Source organism: Strigops habroptila, chromosome 13 (assembly GCF_004027225.2).
Source record: "Strigops habroptila isolate Jane chromosome 13, bStrHab1.2.pri, whole genome shotgun sequence".
Classification (NCBI taxonomy): domain Eukaryota; kingdom Metazoa; phylum Chordata; class Aves; order Psittaciformes; family Psittacidae; genus Strigops; species Strigops habroptila.
In genome coordinates, this window is record NC_044289.2 from 16,232,750 (window position 1) to 16,258,951 (window position 26,202).

The following is a 26,202-nucleotide window of genomic DNA, read 5'->3' on the forward strand; positions in this document are numbered from 1 at the left end:
TGCCCTGTACACAGTATAACCTGCAGCAGGACTCATGCATGCAGACAGAGCAGGTGCTCCAAGGACTATGCCACAAACCTCTATCCCAGCCATCTCAGTGCTGTCACCCCACAGGTACTAGCCCAGTGATCATTAAGGAGGGGATCACTAAAAGTTTACAGCAGGCTCTGCATCTCATGCTGCTTCTCCCCGAATGAATTCACTCAATTTCACCATTCCCATATTAACCCATCCATCAAACAGCTATCCTCCTTGTGTTCCATTAACTCCCTGAACACTGCAAACTGCAGCAGCGCAGAATCCAATGGAAGACAGGATCCCTGCCCACCTAGAGGTGAGGTTTGGTTGTTTTAAGCCATGCCCTGGACAAGCCAGGTTGGTTCTGATCTCAGTTTTCCACTGAAGGCTGGGGGCCCATGGGGCTGCCTCTGGCTGCTGGGCACTCCCAAGCACTGGAGCAGCAGGGCTGTGGGGCAGCAGATCCAGGATCCAGGTCCCAGGCGTGAGCCCCATGTCTGAGGCCAGCGCTTTCCACTCTAGTGTGAGGGGAAACCATGCAGCATGAAGACCATGCAGCAAGGCACCCTCAGCTGGAGGCAGCAAGATCACAGCAAACTGCCCTTTGGCTGAAGCCAGCAGCCCTGAAGGTGATGAGGGCTCTGCCCATCCCCGCCTACTCTCACAGCATCACATTAGCAGATGAGCAACAACAGCAGGTAGTTACCATTAACCCCACCTTGTGCCTTAACGTCTAGCCTGTGAAGATGCAATGCAGCCTGCTGAAGGTTACCTATAGTATATCAGGAATCTAGGAGTCCAACTTTCCAGCATTCTCTCTTAACCCACGTTTATCCCTTTTCCACTCCTTCCTCCCTCCCCCTCTCTTTCAATGTGAAGAACAAAGGTCTTGAATTCCAGTTTATCCTGATCCCCTCCTTCCTGCGGAGACAAGCCTAGGAACACTGGCTCCCACCCCTGCTCTAAGCATAGCACTGCCCACAACAAGTACAGCATGTACGACTTTTATTTAGTTCTCTGGCATGTACCTTAGCCATAAAAGATATGACAAATAAAACCTAAACATCCATCATGTACTGCATAATCCACCTCCCATAACCAGAAAGCCTGAACTCATATCCAGAGAGATACTTAGACATGTAAAACGAGACCTCAGCTCCTCCCCTGGCCAGCTCACCCCGCAGAACCAGAGGAAACTATCAATTTTGCACAAAGATTAACAAGTCAGAGTCCATCTCTCACTCACCTGCTGCAAAAGGTGCGATCTGACACAACAGATCAAACTGTTTTCTCCCGGAGGAAAAGGGGGGCAGGACCCTCACTTCCAGAGCAAGCCTCCCTCTCAGCCCTGGGGCTGCAGAGCAGCGGGCACCCGCTGGGCTGGGTGCAGGAGGGGACACAGGCCCTGGCCACCAGCAGCGCAGCAGGGAGCTGGTGGCAGTGCAGAGGGGCTCAGCAACCAGCCCCAGAGGCGCCCGGCACTGCCCCAGGAGCTGCTGCGGTCAAGGAGCCGTCTGCTACAGCACAGTGCTGGCGCACCCCTGCACACAGCGGCTCAGCACCAACCGCCTTGGCTTGGATGTACAGGGGCAGAGCCCCTTTAAAATACTGATGCAGACCTGTTCAAGTGTCCATCACCACCTTCCCTGCAGGACCCAGAGCATCTGCGTCTGTTTCAGCCATTCACCTGCACACAGGAGGCTGATGGCTCCAGACCACTTGCTGTGTCACTTGCTCCAAGCTCGTTTAGCTAAATGCTGATAGATGGCACATCCAAGAGTAAAGAGGCCCTGCACTGAATTCACAAGCAAGCAGATGGAATCCATTACTTCCCCAGGGACAGAAGCACTCCAAGCCTACAAAGAGTCAAGCAGGTAGCAGGAAAAGCCAACACTTGCTAAATTTGACCACCCCTCCTCACCACAGACCTTCACCCCTTTCCTGGTGGAGGCAGGAGCCTCCAGCTGCTCCTCAGACCAGCCCCAGCGCTACAGCCTGCACCTCCAGCTGAAACAGAGCCCAAAAGACAGTTCTACCCATGCTTAGAGAACCTTTCCGTGCAGATCCAGCCAGCTCCAGGACAGCACATGGTCATTTCAGTCCTGCAGAATAAAAAGGACCCTGAGAGGAGTGCTTTGTCATGCAAAGCCACACATGCTGGACTGATGCCTGAGTGCAGCACTCGGATCTCAGGAAACCTGGTTGCTGTGGGGGCTGGACACAGCTGAGATTTTATAAACAATGCAATTTACAGCTTCTGTCTTGCCCCAGTATATGCAGTGGCTGATGCACCCCAGAAACAAGCCAGCAGGACATCAGGGAACAAAATAAACCAGGGCACCTTAAAAATTACTGGAGCAGAAGTGAGTTTCTTGCAATCTCAGGAACATCCTGACTTGGTAGAAAGCCAAATCAGACCCAGAGGAGATTCTGCAGAGGCCTGAAGCTCTGCAGGACAAGCCTGAGGGAGCTAACCTGGCTGTGGTGGAATTGCTAAAACATACAACTATGGAAATATCCTTTGGGGTGTCTGGGCAGAGAAACCCATTGCTCAAGGGACCCAGCCCTGGCACCAAGCAGGTGAATGCAGTGTCTTGGGGAACAAACCCCTGACCAAGCGCAGTGCAGGAGGGGAAGGGGTCTTCACTGAGGACCAACAGGCAGGGCAAGCCCCAGCTCCCTCCTGCCCCAGCAGCTCTCAGATGCACACAAGAGTTCTGAGCACTGTCTATCAAGAAAAGAAAAAAGCTCAGATGCCTGCAAGTGTCCTGGCTGCAACGTGGAGATTAAACAATTCCTCTTCACAATAATCACTTCTGCATTCAGCCAGCTTTGTGCTAGAGCCAGGGCTTGACCCCAAGTTTCTGTCTGTACAGCCAAATCGTCTCTAATGTGGACTTGGTGCTACACAGAGAAATAAGGAGAGCAAAATGCCCCAAGGGAGGAGTCATGTTCTCGTGAGAGGATGCATATTTCCTAGCACATCCCTCACTCCGGGTTCTGCACGCACCCCAAACAGCCCAGAAGTGAGCTCTGGGCTGCAGCACCACCCTGTGCAACCACCAGTGATGTCTCGCAGGAGGCACTTTGTGCTGGATTTGGGCTGGTGCCTGTGTGTGGCTCCAGCGCTCTGTGTGTGAGGCTGAGCGTGGCGAGCCCGCTGCCCTGCTGCAGCTCCAGCTGCCTTCCTGCAGCCTCAGGTCAAACCTGCCTCCTCTGCACCCCAACAGCAGCATTCGATGCCTTTTCCTTGCTCTTTGCAGAGGTTTACAGTGAGTCTGGATGAGTTCATGGAAGACAGACACTGAAGCTGGTTAAACCCATGGAAACCACCCACAGCTGAAAAAATTCCCAAGCTGAAGCTGGTTGCTGGCTGGGCGAGTATTAAGAGGAGCATCACAGATGCTGTATGCTGTTCCTCCTCCTCCATAGGCATCCATTTTGGCCACCATTAAGACAAGATCTTGGTACAAAGAGGCCTTTAGTCCGCCCTAACTTACTCTAATAGTCTCAAGCAGCATGTCTGCCGTCCCTGCCAAACGTGCTGCCCTGGCCCCAGTGCATAGCAAGGGGCAGGTGCGTTGCAAAGCACTCACAGCTACTCGGTGAGAGTTTGTGTGGTTCTCTCATCTGTTAATCCCTCTTAGACACTAGGAAATCAGATGACTTTCCCTCCCAATTAGTACTCCTTCATTATGCAAATAATGTCCTTTGATCTGCTCCTGCTGTCACAGAGCGGATCTGACCGTAGTTGTTTTATTCCTCGTTATGCCCCAGGAAGGTATCACCTCTGGGAGCTGGGACTATGCTTTTGGCAGGGAATGGAGAGCTGTGGCTGATAGCTGCCAGGAGTTAGAAGGAAAACCACCCGGGCAGCCCCAACCACAAACCATGTGAAGTCTGGGAAGGCAGGAGCACAGGAGGAGGGAGGAGGAGGTCACTCCTCACTTTTCAGGCCTGACAACAGAGCAAAGGCTGTCAGAACAGCAAATACAGGGAATGAACAGCTCCCTACAAACAAGTTCCAAACTGGGGAGTAGCCCTGGCCACTGGGCTGGCCCCATCCCAGCCACTTCCCCAGCAAAGATCAGGAAACCATCTGTACCCAAATGGAGCAGAGATCAGGCATGTTCACCAGCAGGATCCCAGGCTTTGACCTTGATCTTAATGTATTAATAATCGATCCAAGCTCTGCCCGAGCTGCCCAGACTTCCTTGGCCAGTACAGAAGATCACCTCCATCCACATTCAGCAAGGTATGCTTCCCATTCACTCTTCCCAAGCTTCCTTATTTATGCTTTTGCAGGATGTCTCCATCCTGTCTTTTGTGCTACCTGTTCCTGGGCAAATCACTGCTAAGCCAAGGGAGAACTGGGAGGGAGCTGGGGACTTGCAGCAGCAGCATGTGGGTGCCCTCCAGGCTCTGCATTCATACTGCAGGGGACCATGCGGTAGCACTATGCAATGCTGTGTGAAGCTCTCCCTGTGCTGTTGGCTGGGCCATCTCCAGGGCTGAGCTGCTACGGAGGAGCCCTTACACTCCCTGGGGTGGCCAGGCTATAGAAAGCTCCAAGTTTGCTGCAGGCAGACAGGCATCAGCCTGGAAAGCAGAACAGGCTCCAGCTCCCCTGTCTGAGTGCGCCGCTTGGTAGCGCAGCCCGCGCTGCTCACAGCACTTCTCTTTACTTTTAACTTCCAAGTATTTTAATTTGCAGGAATCACCTTCTTTCATGTTGTGAAACCGTGTTTCTTTCTTCCTCTGATCTCCAATTTCGCATAGAAACTGTCTCCTTTGAAACGTCTTGTTCACATCAGTCTGATCAGGCAGCTCCCTAATTGTTTGTGATTTTCAAAGAACTGGGATCCTTGTCTAATACTCAGAGTTGAGAATTCCTTCCTTTTTAAATGTTGTTCAAGCAAAATGGATTAATTTAATTTCTTTATTCCCTTTGGGAACAGGATGCCTCCTGCTTTGCTGCCCACATGCTGTCTTTCATTTCTCCAGCAGCACATGGCTGTAGTTCAAGAGGTCACTCTGACTCAGGAAAGGATTATGCAGGTAAACAAAAGAGGAAGGAGAGCTCGGGGTGCCTCAGGAGAGATTGTTCTCCATCTGCCAACTGAAATCCAGGCAGTAGCAGCTCCTCTGGTGTGGGCAATTTCTGCACATCTGTAACCTGCTGGAGGCCATGCACCAGTCTTACAATATGCTGCGCATCAACCACGGAGAGCCAGGGCTCCATCCTGAAGTAGCACAGACTGAACGCCATCCCCTGCTCTCTGCTCCCAGGACACCTCCTCAGCCAGATCTGCCTGCCCAAGCGCGGCAGGACCCAGCAGCTCAGCCTTCCCCTTGTGCAGCTCAGCCAGGCTGCCCCAGCCCGCCTCGGGCAGTCCCCGTCTTCCCCCTGCTCCCCACCCGCCTTCCCAGCACTGCCACACTCCCCTTGCCGACTCATCCCTTGCTGACAGTGTTGGGGACCTGCCTTATCTTTAATGTCAGTCAGCCTTTTGCAAGCTGTCTTCTACCTCCATACAGCCTTTGGAGAATGGTGATTTATAGTTCCCTGCCTGCTGCGAATGCTGACACACGCTCCGGCCAGTCAATGGGGGATAACAGATCACCTGATGTGAACGAGGAATGGTGTGACATGCTGGGCAGTGCAGCAAGCCAGCCAGTCTCCCTGCACTTGAGCTGTGCTCAGCAGCACAGGAACCCACCACCAGGCCAGCACAGAGAGCAAGGGCAGCAATGCTGCAGCTCATACATCACCCTGTACCCTTCCTGACATTGAGGTGAGCGCAGAGCTCACTGCCCTGCTCTGTCATGCGTGGGGGAATGGACTTGTACAGCCTCATGGCACGTGTCTGAGCCTGGCCCTCAGCAGTTCAGCAAGGCTGGTCACCAGTGGACTTAAAGATGCTGGTGGCAAGGGGATGGGGGCAAGAGGACAGTAACATGGGGAAGCCACGCTTCTGTTACAGGGATATGAATTCCCCTACCTCAGCCAAAAACTCCTGAGCCTTCAGAGGAAGTCAAGAGGCCAGGTGAGAGGGGCTTGGCAGTTCTGCATGGGGATGCACAAGGGGATGGCTGAGCTGCAACAGGGCTCTGGACAGCAGCAAAGCAGCAAGCAGAGGATGGCCTGAGGAGGGGCTGGGGCACAGGCAGCCAGAGAGGGAGAAACACCACTCCAGCTAATCTGTACCACAGGCGTGCAAGGGCTCAGCTGGTCTCCCTCACCCCCCCCGCCCAGTGTTCGGGAGCAAGGGGGCTGTGCAAAACCAGGGTAAATGCCCAGTGGGCAGCTGGCTCTGCCATGGCCCGTCCCCAGGGCACAGCTTAGGGCTGAGACTGAGCGCTCAGCCTCAGGCTGGCAATCAGCTCAGAGGATTTATTCACTTGTTTTCCTTTAGCCACCTTATTTATTTTTCCCTCTTGGCTCCCTAGCTCTGATCTCAGCTGGAATCCCTGGGATTTGGAGGCGGTTTTGCAGGGTACAGCAAGCTTAAGTTTTCACAGGAACGGCACACAGGTTCCCCAGCCCACCTCCTCCCAGCCAGGAGACCTACCGATGGGGGACAGCTCAGCCACGCTGCCGATGTAGGGACCCTCCAGGAAGCGTGGCTCGCTGTCATTGATGTCCTGCACCTTGATGATGAACTCTGACTCAGGCTCCAGCAGCTGGTCCGTCTGCCGGTCGCGGGCCTGAGCTCGCAGCGTGTAGAAGGTTTTCTGCTCCCGGTCCAGGCGCTCAGTGGCATGGATATCACCTGTGATCTCATCGATGAGGAAGATAGTCCCTGCGCCCTCCCCGGAGATGGTGTACTTGATGGAGCCGTCCCCCTCATCCGAGTCTGAGTGGATCTGCCAGGGAAAGAGGGAGAGGGTGGGAGCAGGCTGGAGCAATGCTTGTGCCCGTGTCGCCAAGACTGCGTGGTGTGGAGTCCATGGTCCTTGTGTCATGTGTGTCACCAGGGAGAGGCACAGAGCACCACCAACTGATGCCTGTGCATGGAAAAAGGCTCAATAAACTGGAACTTCAGTCCTGCCTATGCCACCCATACACTTGGCAGATCACAAATCCTGCCAGTACCCACCCAGACCACAAACCAAGGGATAAACCCACAACTATGAGGTTAGGAGATAATGGAAAAGGGAAGGACAACTCAACAGCACCCCAAAAAAAGAAGCTTCCCTGTGGGCAAGGACTCCAGACCCCAGCGTGGGATCACCTCTCCCGAGCTGCACAAAGCAGACCAGGGTGTAGAGGCAGCTCCCCACCAGCATCTGTCCCCATCTGCCCGCTCTGCCCCACCACTGCCGCCCTCTGCTTTCAGGGCAGTTGGTGCTGACAAGTCTCCCCGCTTGAGAGCTCACATACTCACTGAATATCTGTATTGGGTTTATGTGGCAAGGCAACAGGGGGGTCAACCCATCACAACATCACACCCACAGCCCCCACCCAAGCAAAGCCTGTGGGAGAATGTGGTAAATCAGGCCCATGTTCAGGATGAAAAACAGACCCTGTGGAAGATGCTTTTGTAGCCAATCTCCACTTCATTTTCTAATTAAGACAGTGTTTGAAATTAGGAAAAGAAAGGGTAAACAGCAGGTCCTCATGGGCCATAAGCTGAGTGAAATCCAGGCCAAACGTCCACAGATAATTTTATTGGTGGCATTAAACTGAGTTATGAGGATTTTACAATCCAGCCACTTATGAGAAATCTATTAACAGTAACTGGACAGGCAGAAAGCATCTTGACAGAGAGCAGCATGGGCATTAATTGGGACAATCCATAACAGGACAGGACCCTGGAAAGTTTTCATCAGCTGCTTTCATTTGCTTCCTACAATTTCTGCTTAAAATCAGCAGTCGTGTGTGTGTGTGTCCCAAAAAAGCTGTCCATTAATCGGCTAATGAAATATGAAAATGTTTATGGGCCATTCAATCTTCCAAACTGCAGTTCTATAATCCACCTTTCAGACATACAGCTCTACCAGCAAGAATTTATACCAGAGCTGCCTCTTTTTTACAATGCCTTCATTATATTTGTCTTGTTAGATACAGTTTATATATTTATTTCATGAGGGGCTCACGTGTTAGACAATTCAGTGCATTTTGCACAACATTCACATATTACTGCCCATGTTGAAACATCTCCTAAGGCTTGCCTGGAAAGGAGAGCTTCACTCGGGTAGCACACGGGGCTGAGCTCAGCCCTCCCCGCCGGCTGCTGGAGCACCTGCTGCCCCTCTGCTTTGTCATCCTCTCCTTAGTGTTCACTACTCTGCTGGGGATCAACACAAAAACACGCACCTGGTCCATACAGAGCAGGTAACAGAAACCTGCATTTTCCTATTGAACACCCGGCTCATGATTAATAGTTAGGCCAGAGATAAACCACCCAGCACCTCTTCCTAAAACCACACTGAGCTCTCAGCACACTCTCTTTACATGTTTGCTCATCACTAACTGCTTGGAGCAGACACCAGCATCCTTGCAAACTGGAACGCTAGGAAGAAAAATGGATCCTGGGCTCAAGGGGCTGTAGAGATTGATTTACAAGGGAAGATTAAAAGAGCTAAATCTGTGCTGCTTGGCTGAACAACAACTAATGGGGGAGGGCTGGATAACAGACTTACAGACATCTGAGGGGAGATGCCACAGGCCCAGACCACATCCCAGGGATGCGCCCGCCGTTACAGCAGGCGTGTAAGGGAGCACCATGCTCCCATGCAGGCCTGGAGACCCCTGTCGCACCGGCCACAGCAGGCGGGTGGCACCAGGCAGCCCTGGCACAGCACAGACTCTCTGCGGCTTCCCCCAGCTCTCCCTGGCCCACTGCGCCCCGGGAATGGAGGGAATTCCCTGCTTGCAGCTCAGCTCCTCTGGCCAAGGACAAGTGTCTGAAGCAGCCAGGGCTATCCAGAATGTGGACAAAAGGCTGATCTATTCAGTTTGTTAAACAGGAAAATAGCTTCCTTGTCCTAGAAGGCTACAAGGAGGAATTTTACAAAGCCATCAATTACATACTAATAATTAAATCAAAATTAGATGTGAACAGAGGTGCACATTCCTTATTAAAAACAATTAAACAGAAAGCACAGATACACAAATCAAGAATTACTCTGGGGCTGGAAGAAAAAGAAAATCAAATAAAAACTAGCCCATAATAAAGGCACACTCTGTTTGCTCCAACTCCTAAAGCCCGAGTTCATCAATTTTCTTTAAATATTAGCAACTTAATTAAATCTGCTTTTTTCCCTTTAATCCTCTCCTCTATCTAAAATAGATCTGTCCACATGCAGAAGTTTGTAACTAGTGCTGACCCCATAATTCTATTTAAAAAACCCAAAGAAATCCGCATCAAACTGACAGCAGCCTCGGGGGAAATTACAGTTCAGAAGGATTAGCTGGAGAACCCAGATTTTACGGAAATGGTATTGGCCATTCGAAAAGCACATGGAAGCGTGCAGGAGATGTCGATGGAGGGCGAGCCCCAGCTACACCGCAGGGAGACCTGGGTCCCCGGTGCAGGAAGGCTCCCGGGCCCACGAGCTGTGCCATGAGGGCTGGCAGCTCCAGGCGGCCACCCCATCTTCTCCAGAGGAAAGCCTGACCCAGGAGCTGCCCTCGGGAGCAACTCACAGGGAGTGGATTTCAGTGAAGGCTGGCTGTTTATCCTGACCAGGGTGGGTGATGCAGTGAATGGTGTGGAAAGGGGCTGTAAAATGGGTTAGTTGTAGGTGCCTGGGTTCATTTTGGAGACGAGGTGGTTGCTAGGCTACCTCTGGAGTTTGACAGGGCCTGATGCTTCCAGTCGCTTCCCAGGGGAGCTGTGAATTAGCTGTAACTGCATCGAGTGCGGTGGCAGAGGAGTGCAGCTCTCAAGCATCTGCTGAAATGGACACAAATCACCACTGAAATCCCAGCTGGCCCCTAGCTAAAAAGCCTATTTTCAAGCCTTCTCCAGTCTCATGACCAGATAGCCAAGGCCATCAGACAGTCCTATTGCATGAGCTCTTGGGCATTTTCCTTTGGGGAGAGCCCATGCTCCTCCCGGGGCTGCTCTAGCTGGCTTGCAGCATGCTCCTCTGGTCCCAACAGCCAGCACTGCCTTCATCAGTGTACAAATAACATCCTCCCAACCTGTGGGATCCACAGGACAGCTTCTCCACAGCTCCCAGAAAAGGACAAAGCTCTGGAACCCTGAGGCAAAATGCTCCTTCAGCCTCAGGACACTGGGAGCAGAGGTCCATGGCCAGCCTTCCCTTGGCCCAGGCCACACATCAGAGAAGCTGTGAGTTCAGACCCAGTCCTGCCCCAAAGGCACTGCTACCTGCTAGCAGCCCCAGGTTTGCCAGCACTCCTCTCTGCAGGACACATGAGCAACGGCAAGAGCAAGGACAGCACCAACAGCGACCGGCTTGCAGAGAAGTGAGACAGCTGACGGGAGATCAGGGCTTCTCCAGCACAGCGAAGACCAGTGTGCTCCAATGACTGCATCGCATCTTCTCATGGCAGAGCAGGATGCACTGGTTACCACAAGCCTGAAACTTCCCAGTACCTCTCCCTGGATGTTTGTTGATGCAAATGCCTGTGCAAAGCCCAGCAAGGACATGGTCCTGGGAGCAGCAGAGTAACGCAGTGCAGTTCCCGGCCACCACTCAGCAGCACCCATAGCACTGGCCTGATGGGCAGAGCTACTGCAAGACCTAAGAAAGTTCTATCAAGTGCTGACCCTCTGGGTCCCTCCAAGCCCTGCACCCCCACACCAAGCACCTTCTACACCACACTGTGCAGGCCAGCCAGAGACACATAAATCCTGCAATAATCTTGCTCTGGCCACAGATAAGAGCAGAATCCTGCTCTAGCCACAACTAGAGCATGTTCTCTCTGCCAGCCCCAGCCTGCAGAGAGAACTAGCAAGGAAACAGCTGCTGTAGCCTGCAGGTCCAACACAGCACAGTCCTTCCAGGACCAAGAGGGAGCCACAAGGAGGGGCCACCCAACAAAACCCAGCAGCATATTATCCACATGCTGAAAGGACTACTAGGACCAGGGCGGACCATCTTCAGGAAGTCAGGGTTGCACTTACGGCAGCAACTGCTGGAGCAGGAAAGCCCTTGGTGCTACAACAGCACTTTGGATCCCAACACATGGCAGGGGCTAGCGTGAGCACATGAGCAGATGCCAGCCCAGCCTGGTCTGAACATCTGCTCCAGCCCAGCAGGTACTTCCCATAGATGTGGCTGAGCCTTCCACACTGTACCCCCACAACACCCAGAGCTGCACCCCTTTCTTGCACCAACCCCAAACACCATGTGAACCCAACACGACTGGAAGAACGTTGATGTGAACTTTGGTGTGTTCCTGCCCTAAAGTCTCTGGGAGCACATCAGCCTCACCGCCCCAGAAGGAACCAGGCTCCTGCCATCCCAGTCCAGAGAACACTTGTCTAACCAGGCCCCCACAAGCAACCTTCATGCAGGCCCTCTCTCCCTGCCAGGCTCAACTATGCTGTTCGCACACCCTGCGCTGCTGCTGGCTTGGTCAGCCCCATGGACACATCGGGTTACCTTACCTTCCCCACATAGAGTGGCTCCGTGCCCGTGTACTCCTCCACCACAAAGAACTGATTCCAGACCCAGCCACGCTTCACTCGCCCACTGGCCAGCAGCGCGGGGTCCACTGGCTGCCCGAGACCAGGGCCCTCAACCGAAGTGTGCATGGCCCAGGCCCCCAGCTCCTGGATGGCACAGAACAGCAGCAGCATGGTCCACAAGAAGCCCTGCGGACCCGTTGCCATTGCTCTCTAGGAGGCTGCATGAGCAGTAGCTTTTGGACAGGCAACTGGCATCCTTTAGGGAAGAGGAGGAAAGTCCACACTAGCAGCACAAGGCTCGCCGATCAATGCAGAACACCCCCATCCTTGTTGCACACCATGTCCTGCAGCTGGAACGCTTCTGTCCCAGCAGGCTGGAGTCACTTCTGTGACACACGTCCCAGACTGCCTGCTGCTAATGCAGGAGCAGTCAGTGCTGGTGCCTCGCCGGCTGCTCCTGGGCCTCCAGAGACGAGCCTGGCAGCTGGCATTTGTCCCCGAGGACAGAGCAGTGCGGCTCTGTGCCTCGCTGGGGAGCAGGGTCACGCACCGCTGGCTGCCCAACCCACCAGTGGGCAGCAAGCTCCGCAGCAGCAAGCAGGGCACGGGCACCCAAAGCCGCTATCCACAGGAAGGGAAGGGAAGAGAAGCTTCTCCACGCACGGTTTCACGGAGGAGTTACCGGGATGAGCTGCTGTGGGCAGTGTCTGCCTGTCCTTTGGTGGCCCTGGACTACTGCGTGAGGGGTCTGGCAGCAGAGGTGCCTGTGTCACACGTGCAGTTCACAAGCCCATTTGTAACTCCCATCTTCCAGGGAATGATATCCCAGCACCTTGCAAAGGGTCCTTTGCCCAGCTGATGCCGGTCACTTCCATCATCTGCTGGCTCACGCAGGGAGGTGCAGGGCAGCCGGCAGCATCCCCAGGAACCTGGAAAAGGCCAAGGTGTCAGTGCTGGTGTGAGAGTGGGACTCCATGCCCCCCCATGCTGCCCCCTGCAGCCTTGGTCACTGTGTCCCACCCTGCCCTGCCCCAGGTGCCCCACCACAGAGCCCAGCCCCTGCTAGAGCAGATACCCTGGAAGGGAGGGCAGCAAACTGCAGAGCTCTCATCACTATGGACATCTGTTCGCTCCAGCAAGGGCTCCGAGACCAAGGAGCCCCTGTCACAGGAACCTCCTTACCATGCTGCCCTGGTTGACGATGAGAGTGGGGTCTGCTGCCAGAGTGGGTCACCGCTGCCTGCACTGGTGAGAGATGTGTGGGCAGGACCCCAGCGTGGCAGAGCTGCTGCTGCCTGCACAGGGCCAAATCCATGCCAGTCCCTCATGCTGGGTATGGCAGCACCTGGCAGTGGGAGATGCTGGCTCTTCAGCCTCTGCTGCTAGTCCTGGCATCTCACTTCTGCAGCCCTGGGCTAGGAGAAAAGCATCTGTTCAAGTACTCACCACCTGGCTGACTTTAACAGTTTAAGAAAGGGCTGCAGAGTAAGCTTCAAGCCACCCACAAGGCACTAAGGATAAAGACACGAGACCTGTGGCCAAGGGGAGGTTGTATTCAGTGAGCACCTGGGGAGAAGAGGTCTGACCAGGATATGGGAATGGGTATGCAGCATCCATCTCTACCTGAACCAACACTTTGAGCTTCCACCAGAGCTCTGCGACACCAGTCACAGCCATAACTACTCATGAAACACCTTCACTGGTTTGCAGAGCTGATCTCTTCTTCATCTATTACTCTAAATACGAGGGGAAAGAGGATGAATGGAAAGGGGGATGCTCCTGGGCTAGATACCCATCTACTCCCCATAGAAGGGGAACTGAACTGTAGTCCACACAGCCCTCTGCATAATTCTGAACAACCCCAGCAGTTCAGAGCAGGGGCAGCTTGCGAATATTTCCCCAGCTCTTCCTTGCACTTGCCATTCCCCTGGTGTGACTGCAGGGCAGTTTCCCAAAGCATTCAGTGAGCTGCACTGACATCTCTGTATCTGCCTGTCTGAATAAACATTGAGAAACATGGAGCATTAGTGCCAGGCATCATTCCACACTGCCTGTTCACAAGTAGTGTGTCATGCAGTGTGCACAAATCTGTTCACACACAAGGCTCACATTCATGTTCTATGCCATGCACAACTAATAGCACTCATACACATTGGCACTCTTTTCTCTGTTTTGTGCCTTATGTGGGTGTACACATGCCCTCCAGGCGCACATGCTAATTCCACACACACATGCGCATCAGCTGTAACATGTGCAATCCCTGCGCACTTCATGCTCCAATGAGCACGGGGTCTCCAGTATATTTTTATCTTGGCAATCACAGTACAGAAGCACCAACATTCCTCCCCACCCCTCTTCCCTCCCAGACTGTTTGCTATTAAGATGTCTCCCCACCAGCCATGTGAGGCTGTTGGCAATGGCATGACTCCCTCCTGCAGTCAGGCCTCCCCATGCAGAAGCCATTCCTGCCGCTGCTCCTGAAGGGCCAGTCTTGCCAACCTGGTGAGAATGCCCATCATCAGACATTTCCCATTGGAGACTATACCTAGGGAAGCAAGGTGACCTGCCAAGGGGTGACAGACTGAGTTGTTCCGTCCCGCTATTAGAAGTCTCACAGGGTAAAGCAACTGCAGCCTTCATTGATCGAGCACTGATATGAAGGCCCCTGCCCTGGAGCAATGGAGCTGAGGCTGCCCACCTGCAGCTGACTTCAGAGCAAGAGACACTGACAATAACAGGACACAAACAAACCTATTTTATCACACTTACATGGATATATAGAAATACGTATAACAAGATATAGCATACCGTTGCCACAAACAGCATCTTTCCCATTTCCTCCATCTGGGAAATTTGTAGCTATTTTGGAGTAAGTTCCCCAGACAGTGAGAGACGTCAATAAATCAAACAGCACCAGCTGAGCCAGAGCAAGAGCTTCAGGCCAGCACCCAGGGCAAAGAGTAAGTGTGGCAAGAACCACCATATCCAGCATCTCCGCCTTTACCACTCAGCAGCGCTTTCTCAGGCAATGCCTCCAGATGTGCCCAAAGTCAGAGTACAAATGAGTTGTACTTGGTTAATGCAACCACCAGAAAGAGAACTTAAATAGTCCGTTTGCACATGTTCTCAAGGACTACTATGTAAGCAGAGCCTTGGGGAGAGGCAGACACCAGCTGCTGAGTTCTCTCACCCTAACACCCTCTCCTTGCCATCCAGGCTATTCCATGGTGGTTTATAAAGCCCTGCCTGACAAGGCAGCAGGGCTACGGCCAGAGAGCAGTTCTGCAACCACTGACTACCTCCTGAATACACAGGGAGGCCAAAAGTAAGCCAGCCCAATGGTGCAAATCCAGGCACTACACCAGCAGCATCAGCACCCAAGAGCCCTGGCCAGGCTGGCAGGAAGGCAGCTCTTTGGCCTGGCTGTCTCAGTGCAGTGCTCAGGGCACAGATCCTGCAGGCAGCACCAGTACTGGCTCATGAGTGCAGTTGGAACCATCTGCATCGTACCATTCCACACATGAGTGGCAGCTGCAAGCCACCGATGTCCCCCATGGCCCGACTATCCCAGCCACACACTGGGATGGCACCCTACTCATTCACTCTGCCTTTTCCTGCAGCCTTACTGGATTTACTTGCTACTTGCGTATAAATGCAAGTAGCTAAATCCTAAACAATATCAATAAACCAAAAGCAACAATTTAAATACACACACTAAAGCAAGACAGAGAAGAGGAAGTGAGGGCAAAAGATGTGGCAGTGGTGAGCACAGCTCCAGCAGAGCTGCTCCCCAGCTGGGCACGGCCTGGCCCACAGTTCCCAAGGCAACTTGCTCAGCCCTGCTGCATTCGAGCACTCCACGGAGCAGCCACTGCCACAGGAGGAGGGTCCTGCTGAGCACGCACGGGCTGGGCTGCGTTGCTGTGGGAACCACAACCTTGTGTTTATTACGTTTAGCACATTTCTCATCTTGCTGCTTCATCTGAATTAACATGGTTTGCTGGTGGCTGTCTCACATGTCCTAAGCTCAGCAAGTCTCAGCTCCTTTCATGCACTTCCTATGGGCAGCAATGGGGGTCGTATAACCCAGTTTGCCTGAGACACTCAGGTACCAGACTGCACAGCCCATCTGCACAACCTATTGCGAGCTCCAGTGTGCCCAGAGCTACCTAGAAACATTGACCCAGAGACACATCTGTGGCAAGGCTCATGGCCACAAACCGAATTCTTCTTCTTCACCCACAAATTCTCAGCCTGTTTGTCTTCTGCCACAGCTTCAGGCCACAGCAAGGGTCAGTGTCATGTCTCTTCTCAGTGTGCATATCTTTCTTTCTGGCTGTCACATGACAGACCTTTTCCAGGTACAGCAGACTCAAGAGCCCGAAGTCCTGCTTGTGTCCTTGCAGCAGCAGGATTCAAAGTATCCCAGGGCTGCAAAGAGCCACAGAAGCCCCATGCACAGGAATCAAGACTAACAGAGCATTTATTTCCCTATGTTATTGAAGACCTTTCACCAGCATCTGGAAGTGCCACTTCTCTCTGCTACACGTGAGCAGTGGAGCCATAAATAACTAGCGGGAGCTGCAGTTGCAGCCAGAGCCGCAGCTCAGCATCCGAAGCAGCCAGCAGCACGCAGCTGCGGGTGCACTGCACACAGGCACCCCACGGCAGTGAGCCCAGCACTCACAGTGCCAGGCAGTGGAGCACCAGCCCCACACCGCCCAGGTTCGGGGCGATGACGCCTCTCCTGCTGCTGTCATCCCGCTTCCCAATTATCAGCACAACTCCGCCCTTCCCTCCCCACAAGAGCTTGTGCAGTTTGTCGGTGTGTGTTTGGCACAGCCATACTGTACATCATGTTGACAGTAGAAATTACATCTTGAGCTTATGTTTTACACTGCGCTCTGTCAGAACTCACCGCAGCCCAGTGATCAGGACAAATTGAATAGCATCCCATCCGTGTCAATATTTATTTCATTTTACAAATGCAGGCTGATGCAGGGAGAAGCAGGCAGGGGGAAGGGGAAGACACAGGCAGCAACAGCACACAAAACACTGCCCAATACAGCACAGTCCCACACCTCCAAACCACACTATTGCCCAAGACAGCTACAGTCCCAGAGCCAGGGCAGTAGCGCCCCTGGAGCCCAGAGAGGGGTGATCCCAACCAAAGGCAGTGCTCCCTGTATGTCCAGCTCTATTAGAAGGACTGCCACACCAGTACTGTTCCTCTGAGACAAGCAGTAGAACATGCAGAGCTGCCCATCAGCTACAAAAGATGCAACAGAGTATGAGAGCCCTCCCTCCTCAACCCCAGCTTGCTGCCTGAGCTAGCACAGGTCTGGACACATTGCCTTGGCTCCTCACCACCTCCAGAGTTGCATGAGCTGCCTGCACCAGCGTTGACTGCTCCATTTGTTCGGAATGGCCACAAGGATGCTGCAAAAGCTTGAAGAGGAAGGCACTGCTTGTGCCATCGTTGGGAAGGCAAAGCCACAGAACAAATACTGAGTACAGCTACTACACAGGGAGGGTGGAGAGATGAGTACAGGGAGATGCAAAAGGCAGGTTGGAGATGTATGTAAGAGCACAGACACAGCCTTGTCAGTGGCTTGCAGTGCTGCTTCAAACAGGCAGGACTACAGCATCTTGGAAGACAAACCAGGACAGGAGTCTGATGGACAAAAGCTCCTGCTAAACCCCTCAGCAAGCAGCCAGACCTCATTGACGGAGAGGCAAAAGCAGCACAACTTCACACCAGCTCCTTCCCCAGACAGGCAAGTCCATCTGCAGGCTCTCCAAACAGCAGGACGGATCTCCAGCACCAACCAGGCCCCTCCATTCTCTGCCCAGCACCTCCTGACCCCAATGTGCCTTCACTCAAGAGCCAGAGGGTGAGCACCAGGCCCAGCACCGTCCACACGGTGCCAGCTCGTGTCAGCCGCACAGGAACAGCCAAAGCCACAACAAGCACAACAGCAGTTCTGTGGCCACACAGCACCAGTTCAGAGTCTGCATCACAGGGAGCTCACCTCTCTCGCAGTCAACAGCCCAGCCTCAGGCAGACCTGCCTGAGAGATAGGGCAGCAAAAAGCCTGCAATTACTTCAACAGTAATTTTTCTCTCGTACTGCCAACAGTGCAGCATGTGGTGTGTAACCACATCCCCCCATGTTAAACAGAATTAAAATCCACTTAATGCTCCCCTTCCTGGGAAAAAGAACAGGCTGGCTAGAGCACACTTCCACTCTATGTTGTATGGAGGTAATACAAGCATGGCAAGGCTGCTGCAAAGCTTTAAGATGGTTCATAATCTCCAGTCCTAGGGCTAAGGCACGAACTCGGCCTCTCTGGAGCTCACTTTCTCTACTGGCTATTGTAAGACAAGACAAGGCAAAGATACTTTTTTCTTTTATGAACTTTTCCCCAAAATTTGGAGATGAGGGAGGAGACAATCTTGCCAGACATAAAATGCTATCAACTCCAGACACATGGCAAGCATATTGCATGCAAGCATCCAACAAGCCCACATGCTGCCTCTGTCAACACACCTCAGTACCACACGAACCCTGGACCACTGCACCATGGCCAAGCGCCCACCTATAGCCCCCTAGCTTCCCACAGTTCCTTCATAGCATCCAAGAGGCATTTTACAATTACCCCTTTGGGCTGGACAATGCAATAATCAGGGCATCCAGCCCCCAGCCCTATAGGGAGGGATCTGCAGATTTAAAACTCTAGGGACCAGCACCACAACCTGGCTGCTGCTCCAATTGCCTCTGCACCACTGCAGTACCCACAGCCACAAGTGTCTTTGGTGGGAGCACATTAACATGCATTGCTGGTCCTGTAAGGGACATCAGCACTGGTGAAAGCAAAGCTGTGGGATGTGACGTCCACCCACATCAAGACAGATTATGGTCATAGCCACTGCACTACAAGTTCCCAATTCCATAGCAGATCCCATCAGTGATGTGGCATTTAAGGTCCAAAATTCAGATAAAAGCTGGGCAATGTGTAAGAACACTGTGGTGCCACAGAAAGCAGCTGCAAGCTAGACAGGGTTCCACTACTTCCACTACTCTGGAGCACCCAGAGCATCAATCTGCTGAAATACATTCTCCAGAAGGACACTCTAGTTCAATGTCCCTTCCACAATCTCTACATATTTCCACAATGTCTCACAATCAAGTGAGAGATGGCTACAGATCTGGATAGCACACAGAACCTTAGAATGGTTAGGGTTGGAAAGGACCTTAAGACCATCCAGTTCTGACATAGCACCACAGTGTGTACAAATGCTGGAGATAAGTGGCCAAGGGATTCAAAACTTAAAGGCTTTTGAAAGAGGATATTTAAATTACTTTTATTTTCACTTACGCAGTGAAAGGCTTGTGTTACTGGATGAACATATCCCAAGTGGAGGTCTAGACTGTGCAAAAAAATGCTTGATAGCAATCTGCCTTTCAGCAAGTCTTTAGCCCTGATACAGAGCAGAGAAGACAGGCAGGGAATGATAAAATCAAGTTTTCTCACTAATGTCACCCTAGCCTCAGTGTTGACAACAGGGCAGAAAGGCCATTATACTTAGTAAAAGTTTAGTCATGCTTGTTCTTGAAGTAAATCTCTGGGTTTCCTCTTTCTGTTTCATTGGAATTATTCTCCCAGCAAGGGGCGTCTTCCTTTGCTTTTTTCCCCTCAGATCACTTGCACACAGTCCAGGTAAATTAGTTTTTCCAGAGGAATTTCTACCTGCAAAATGCTCAGGACTGAATGACTAAACATCCATTTTCTCCCTTCTTTTTAAGTTACTTTAAATTTTATGCCATCAGCTCTTGAGACCCCCCCTGCAGTCCTGCATCCAGCTCTGGGTCCCCAGCATAAGATGGACATGAAGCTGTTGGATTGAGTCCAGAGAAGGCCACGGAGATGCTGTGAGGGCTGGAGCAGCTCTGCTCTGGAGACAGGCTAAGCGAGCTGGGCTGGTTCAGCCTGGAGAAGAGAAAGCTCCTTAAGGGGAGACCTTAGAGCAGCTCCAGTGCCTAAAGGGGCTACAAGAAACCTGGAGAGGGGCTTTGGACAAGGGATGTAGGGACAGGACAAGGGGAATGGCTTTAACATGTCAGAGGGAAGATTGAGATGAGCTCTTAGGCAGAAGTTCTTCCCTGTGAGGGTGCTGAGGCGCTGGCACAGGGTGCCCAGAGAAGCTGTGGCTTCCCCATCCCTGGCAGTGTTCAAGGCCAGGTTGGACACAGGGGCTTGGAGCAACCTGCTCTAGTGGAAGGTGTCCCTGCCCATGGCGGGGGTTGGAACTGGATGAGCTTTAAGGTCCCTTCAACCCAAACCAGTCTGGGATTCTAATAATTGTTTCTTTTTTGATGCTGCTATGAGAAATTCTAAGAGAGTGCAGCAACTGTCAGAGGAGGAGCTATCCACAACCTTTTGACTTCTCATGTTCAGTCACTTGCTGCTACCAGATACACTGGGAGGAACAGTATTTGTTAAAGCTCTCACACAAACATTGTTTGGAAAAAAGTATTTTCAAAGTTCAGGAGATTTTTTCCCTCCAAATCATCTTTGGTCCAAGTTTCAAAGAAATTTTAATTGCAAAGAAAATCTCAAAGTCTGCCTTAGGGAAGAAGGTTTTACAGCCGTAACGGTCTCGTTCTGCAGCAATTCTTTTCCAAATATGGAATTTTCATGCCTTGTCTATGTGAATACGATACTTTTAATTTGCCTTTAGAAACAATCTGCAAGAGGGGGTGGAAGCAAAGGCATCTTCCTGTGGCCCTGAATACATACATGATTCCCTCTGTGCAGGCCTGGGAGAAACCACCTCCAAGTCAAGAAGGAACAAAAGCACAAAGCCTCTCTGCACACATGTGCAGGCTGGAGCGCAGCTACCCCCATGGGGCAGGAAAGCTGCACCAGCAAAGCCAGCACATCTGCACCAATCCCCACACAAGAAGCCAGCTGGCCACAGCTTTCGGGAGGTTCTGACTAAGCAGGCGGAGCAATCAGCCTCCAGGACAAACTGCTGCCCTAGCTCAGCATGGGAAAGCTGAGTGCCAAGGAGGCAAGTCAGACCAATGGGAGAAGCCACAGCCCCAGAGACAACTCTCGCCCCGGGACCAGAGCCTAGGAACTGCCTGACTGACCCCAGAAACAGCAGCCACTGCCCTGTTGTGCTCTTTGTGCTTTCTCCTTTCCAAATTTAACCCTACGGGCCCCTGAGCACACCAGGTCCCTTCCTGTTACTCAGCACAGGGACTGCTAGTGCCTGCATGGCCCATCAGTTCTGGTAGTCCCACGCCAGTCCCTCCTGCTCTTTGGACATTCCCATTGCTCCCCTCTGTATCCTGCTTGCTGCAGTTATGCATGCAACACCCAGCACAGCTTTGGAGGAGCAGTAGCAGAAGGTGCTTCCCGCGTGCTCCCTAGAGGGGAAGTCTCCCTAGCCTCATGGATCCCCAGTCAGCTCCAGAGGCAGAAGCCTGACACCTGCGCAACAACACAGCACCAGCAGGCACCAGCCTCTTCACTCCTCTGTGCCAACTCACTGCAGTCCTAAAGCCCTGGGAATCCAGCAGTGCAGGGAACAGCCACCAGCACAGCTAGACACAGTGGCACACAGAGAACACCCTAGCACAAACTCCTGCTGCCACCCCACCGAGCCCCACGCATCAGGAGTGCTGGCTCTGACCCAGTGGGAGAGGGAATGCTGATCCCAAGGGATGATTCAAGGGATTGCAGGTGAGTCACTCTTCCCTGGGAAACTAACAAACTGCCTGAAGTGCCAGCAAAAAAGGAAAACAAAGCACTTGAGCACTCAGATCTGACAGGGCATGGCTAGCCTCTCCTTTGCATAGCACAGCTGTATGCTGCTAAGCACTGTGCCTGCTGGGCCCCATCAATTGCTTCGGCAGAGAAAGAAAACACAACAGATCTGTTCGGCTTCTCAAAGGCTTGTGAACAGAACTGTTAACAGAGCCAGAAGATTCAGAGCTCTCAACTGCTGAAGGGAGACAAAAAAGCCACCCCAAACAAATAATAAAGAGAAGCCCCATTGTCACAAGCCCAAATCTGATATAAAAACTGGAAGGTGTAAAACCAAGCAATTAGTTCAGTCATGACCTGGCAGAAAAATGTCCCCTGACAAGGGACCCCATGTAGAAAGCAAAATCCAGAAATGACGGATTATCATCTTAGTCAAGGCTATTGCAAGAAACTTCTGAAGATCAGGACTGAGCCAGAGGACTGGCCAAACAGAAACTGAAAGTCAGTGCCAAACTGGCATTAACACCCAGGTGAAACAGAGAGAGCACATGAGGGACACCCTGTCTTAGCTGGGCAGGGTGACAAGGTGACATTGCTGCTCCTCCAGTGCCTGCCTGCTGCAATGGACAGTGACTTAGCGCTTCCTCTATATCCTTGCCCTGGGCTTGCCAGCACTGGCAGAGAGCACCAGAGCTCCTTTACTCCCAAGAGCAAGTGGTGATGGTTATGGGGGAGATGTCTGCAGCCATCGAGCATCTCTGTCAGAACTGCCTGGCTGAACAGATTTCCTCCCTCCTGCTGTGGAGAGAAAGCTCCAGAGCTCAGAGCAGGTCTTTAATTTTAGGGTCTGGATAGATGCTGCATGTGAAAGTCATCCCCTTACAAACACCCCGTACAGAGTCAGGAGTTGCGTTCCCAACAGTCTCACATCTTTTATGCCCCACTACTCATGAGGAGCCAGAAGTGGTCCTATAACAGCAGGACAGAGTCTTGTGGAAGGTGTCCCTGCCCATGGCAGGGGGTTGGAACTGGATGAGCTTTAAGGTCCCTTCCAACACAAACCAGTCTGCAATTCTGTGATTTCATCTCTACCCCTCCAGGCACACAGCTGAGGGCAGAGGTGCTCTGGTATCACAGCTGTTCAAGCAAAACCCAAGAAACAGAGAGAAGAGGGCAGAAACTCCCTTCCCCAGAGGGAACAGTCGCTTGGGAAAGGGGCCGAGTCAGGATGGGAAGCCTCAGACACAAGGGCAGGGAGGCTGTTACTCCTGGGGCCTTGCGTGACAGAACAGCAGCACTAGCAACAAAACTTCACTTAAATGCAAAACCAGCAGCTTTTAGCATCCTGTCTGGTCGAATCAGATTTTTATATCCTTCCATGCCCAGTAAATTGTGTTCACAAAGAGCAAGAAAAAAGGAAGTAAAAGCCTTAATAAATGCTGGAAGAACAGGGAGCTCGCAACAACTCCCAGCCCAGCATAGCTCCTGGATAATCTAGGCAATAGTTTATTTTTCTCTCCAGTATCATTTTCCCAGCTTGATCTCTACTGTCACAGTATGATGGTTTCACCCCATTAGCCTTGCTTAAAAAAGTGATCCCAGGACTGTGAGTGTTATTGCCCACATAAATCAGGAGGCTTTGAATACGGAGCACCTTTAAATAAACAGCTGATGGAAGTGAAGTTCTGGGATCATTATTAATAGCTTTTCATTTCTGTGTCCGCTGTGCTGTGACATTCTTTCCCAGCAGAAAGCCTCCGCTTCCTATCCCCAGTACCTCTGATCCCATGAGTCCTCCAGTCAGAATGAATGACTGTACCTTTGTGTTAATTGCATAGCCCATTCCACAAATGGAATACTAATACTGACTAGCAAGAGGAGAGCCTGCAGACCAGGAGCAACGGCACAGTTTGAAGGGAGCACACCAGCCCCGCCACCTTCCCTGTGCACGGAGGTGAGGAGGGCAGGTCCTCTCGCCTCCCCTTAAGGAGGGGCAGAACCTGGCTCTTCCAACACACACTAGTAAATGCTACGACAGGTAACAGGGCCCTGCTCCATTTCTGTTCTGTCTTCCCAGTCACACGCACGCTTTTCCTACTCTGCCAACTCCGTCACACTTCTCACATAGCCCCACAAGCAGAATGATGCCTTCCACTCTCCGCTCTGAAAGCAACTGGCCGAGCCCAAAGGGACACAGAGCCCTGGAGAGGCAGCCACCACAGATCAGTCCTGGCAGAACTTATGGGTGCTGTTCAAAGACTTCACCTGGCCAGATCCAGTTTATTTTTCACTAGCATGCCTTGTCCAGGTGGAATTCTCCTCCTTCACTTTCAGGTGTTAGGGTCTCTCCCAGAGCTGCAAGCAGGGGCACAGCAGCGCAGGGCACCTGGGCTACTATAGACAGATGCAAGGGCAGCAACAGCTAACAATGGGAGAGGCAAACCGCCCGTTCCCGTCTCCCATGGTGATGAGCCTGTGATGGGACTAATCAGGAGGGACCTTGAACACCTGCTCTGGAAGTCCCTGCTCTGTCATCAGCTGTGAGCACTGACATAAAGGTGCTCCCAGTCTGGATTCCCAAAATCCTCATGCCTAGGACACAAGCAGAGTTGCCAGTGCTGCTGTGTCAGCAAACACCATCATCCCCCAGGTCTGTGGCTCAGAAGAGAGACCAAGTTTCTCCTTGGAAAGGGTGTTGAGGCTCTCTGAGCCACTTTGCCCAAAGAAAGGAGGAGATGGTTCTGCTGGTGGCCAGTCTCAATACAGCTACAACATAAGGGCAAGCAAAAAGGCTCCACAGTGGCCAACAGTGCCCAGGAAGAGGCTGGCATGGGCTTTATGGCCTCCCTGCTCTTTCTGCCCTTTACTGCAGGGAGACAAGAACTGAGGGTCCTGCTGCTACACCCCACCTCCAGTTCCCTTTTACTGTTCTTGAGTAATGACACCACGATCAGGTCATGCTGCTCCGAGAAAATACGCACAGTAAGTAAATATGCCAAAATGGCCTGTTGCTTTGGTGACCTTTGCTGTGTATAAATCCAAAGGGCTGCAGACAGCAGGAAACTCCAGAAACAGGTCATGACTTTTGGTTTTACTGCCTGCTGCTTGCTCTTTCCCAAATCCAGTTCTTAGCAAGGAGATTGAGGACACAAGCATCAACACAGGCATGACAAAAGGCTCACCTATAGGAGAGCCAAAGTGGAAGCAAGCATCAGAAAACTGTGGAGTGTGGCTGAACAAAACTGAAAAAGACCACTACAAACAGGATGCACATTTCTTGGAGGACTTTAAGAGGAAAAAAATTAAGTTACTAAATCTGTATCCCAATTTCAGAGTCCTTCCCTAGCTCCAGTCTGAATCATTGATATGACGGACTGGTGCAGCAGGGCCACAGCCTTATGACAAAGCAACAGTTGTGGGTTTGGTGTTTGTTTTGGTTTTTTTGTTTGCTTGGTTGATTGGGTTTTTTTTACCAGAAGCTAAAACTTGGTTTCTGGAAAAATTCAAAATAAACTGATTCCTCCTCCACCCCCTGCAGTGTTGTATCTGCAGACTGTGGACCTGCTTTCAGCAGCCACATGGGACCCTTAAGCAAAGGAAATGTAGCTGGCACCACATATACAAAACAAGACAGCCTCAGCGTGTCACCAGAAACACTGCTTTCCAACCAGACTTCAGCATCCCATTGAAGCATCAGCTCTCAGCAGAGGCCAAATGTGCAAATTGCAGTTGAAAAGGAAAACATTTCCAGAAGCCTGAAGCACGTGAACACGGCAGACTAGAACGGAATCCTCAAATAGCTTCACTTTAATGTCACTACCAAACCAACGGCACAATGAGGAAGGGACAGACTGGGAGCTCTGGGAACAAGCACTCTGCTCAGCACAAGTGATAGAGAGAGATTAATTGGCCAATTCCTCAATAACGCATAAAGGTCCAGGGCTTTGCGGTAAAACTCCATTAAACAAGATGGACATCTTCATTTCTGACATTCCAGGATGTACACAGGACACAGTGCAGGGTTTTGTAGCGGTCTTATTTTACAATTAAGCCCTTTGCCTCTGCCAGTCCTGGCAATAGTGAGACTGTGAGAACCTTTTCTCTCCAGCATGCAGGCTTTGAAGGGTCTTTCCTGATATATCTGCACAAAGCAGGGACCTTCAGGCCTTGTACATAGGCTCTAATGTTTTTATTATCAAAAGGAATAAAGAGGGACATTCTAAAGTAAGAGGCAGCAAAGCAGCCCAGGGAACAAAGGGAGAAAGACAGAGAGATTACAGTAGCAACAGAGAGGACAGAAAAGCAAATGGACAAAGTGCATGTGAAAGAAGAGAGCCAAGGACAGATATGCATACATGTGAGCACGCAGGATCGTGCTGGAACACGTGAGAGTGCATGCACACAGGAGGGGGCCTGAAAACCCACCCAGGCAGGCGCAGGCACTTGCAGCTCCGAGCCCTTCAGACCTACTGCACATTTGCAGCCTTGCGGTGCTTCAGCAAGGGGCCTACCCTGGAGTGCCCCAGTGCTCAAGCAGGACTCCTGTGATCTGCTTTTCTCCATCCAGCACACAGCCCAACAGCCACACGGTACTGGTGACAGTGAAAGACCTTCACCGCCAAAACCATGGAAAAGCTGGCTATGGACACCCTCACCGGAAGTGCCCACCCTTTCCCTAAAGCAGTTCCGTGCCTGAGAGGAGGAGAACTGGCAGCACACATATACACAAACTCCCACTTCTCCACAAGCCAACATGACTTTCTCTGGCTTTGTCGTCCTCACACACCTTGTCCGTTCAC

General features: G+C 52.0%; 1 protein-coding gene across 5 annotated transcripts in view; it reads right to left on the reverse strand.

Annotated features, from left to right (window-relative positions):
• Positions 1-26,202, reverse strand: part of CDH22 (cadherin 22) — a 112,950-nt gene that overhangs the window by 41,281 nt on the left and 45,467 nt on the right. For 4 of the 5 annotated variants that reach the window (XM_030502633.1, XM_030502628.1, XM_030502629.1 and 1 more), the window contains 2 exons: positions 11,607-12,556; positions 6,591-6,885 (listed from right to left, as the gene is read on the reverse strand). In XM_030502633.1, the coding sequence (XP_030358493.1) occupies positions 6,591-6,885; positions 11,607-11,831 (520 nt within the window). In that variant the 5' untranslated portion in view covers positions 11,832-12,556. Of the gene's footprint in view, positions 1-6,590; positions 6,886-11,606; positions 12,557-26,202 lie in introns of those variants that run through there. The other variant, XM_030502632.1, reaches the window with a different exon arrangement.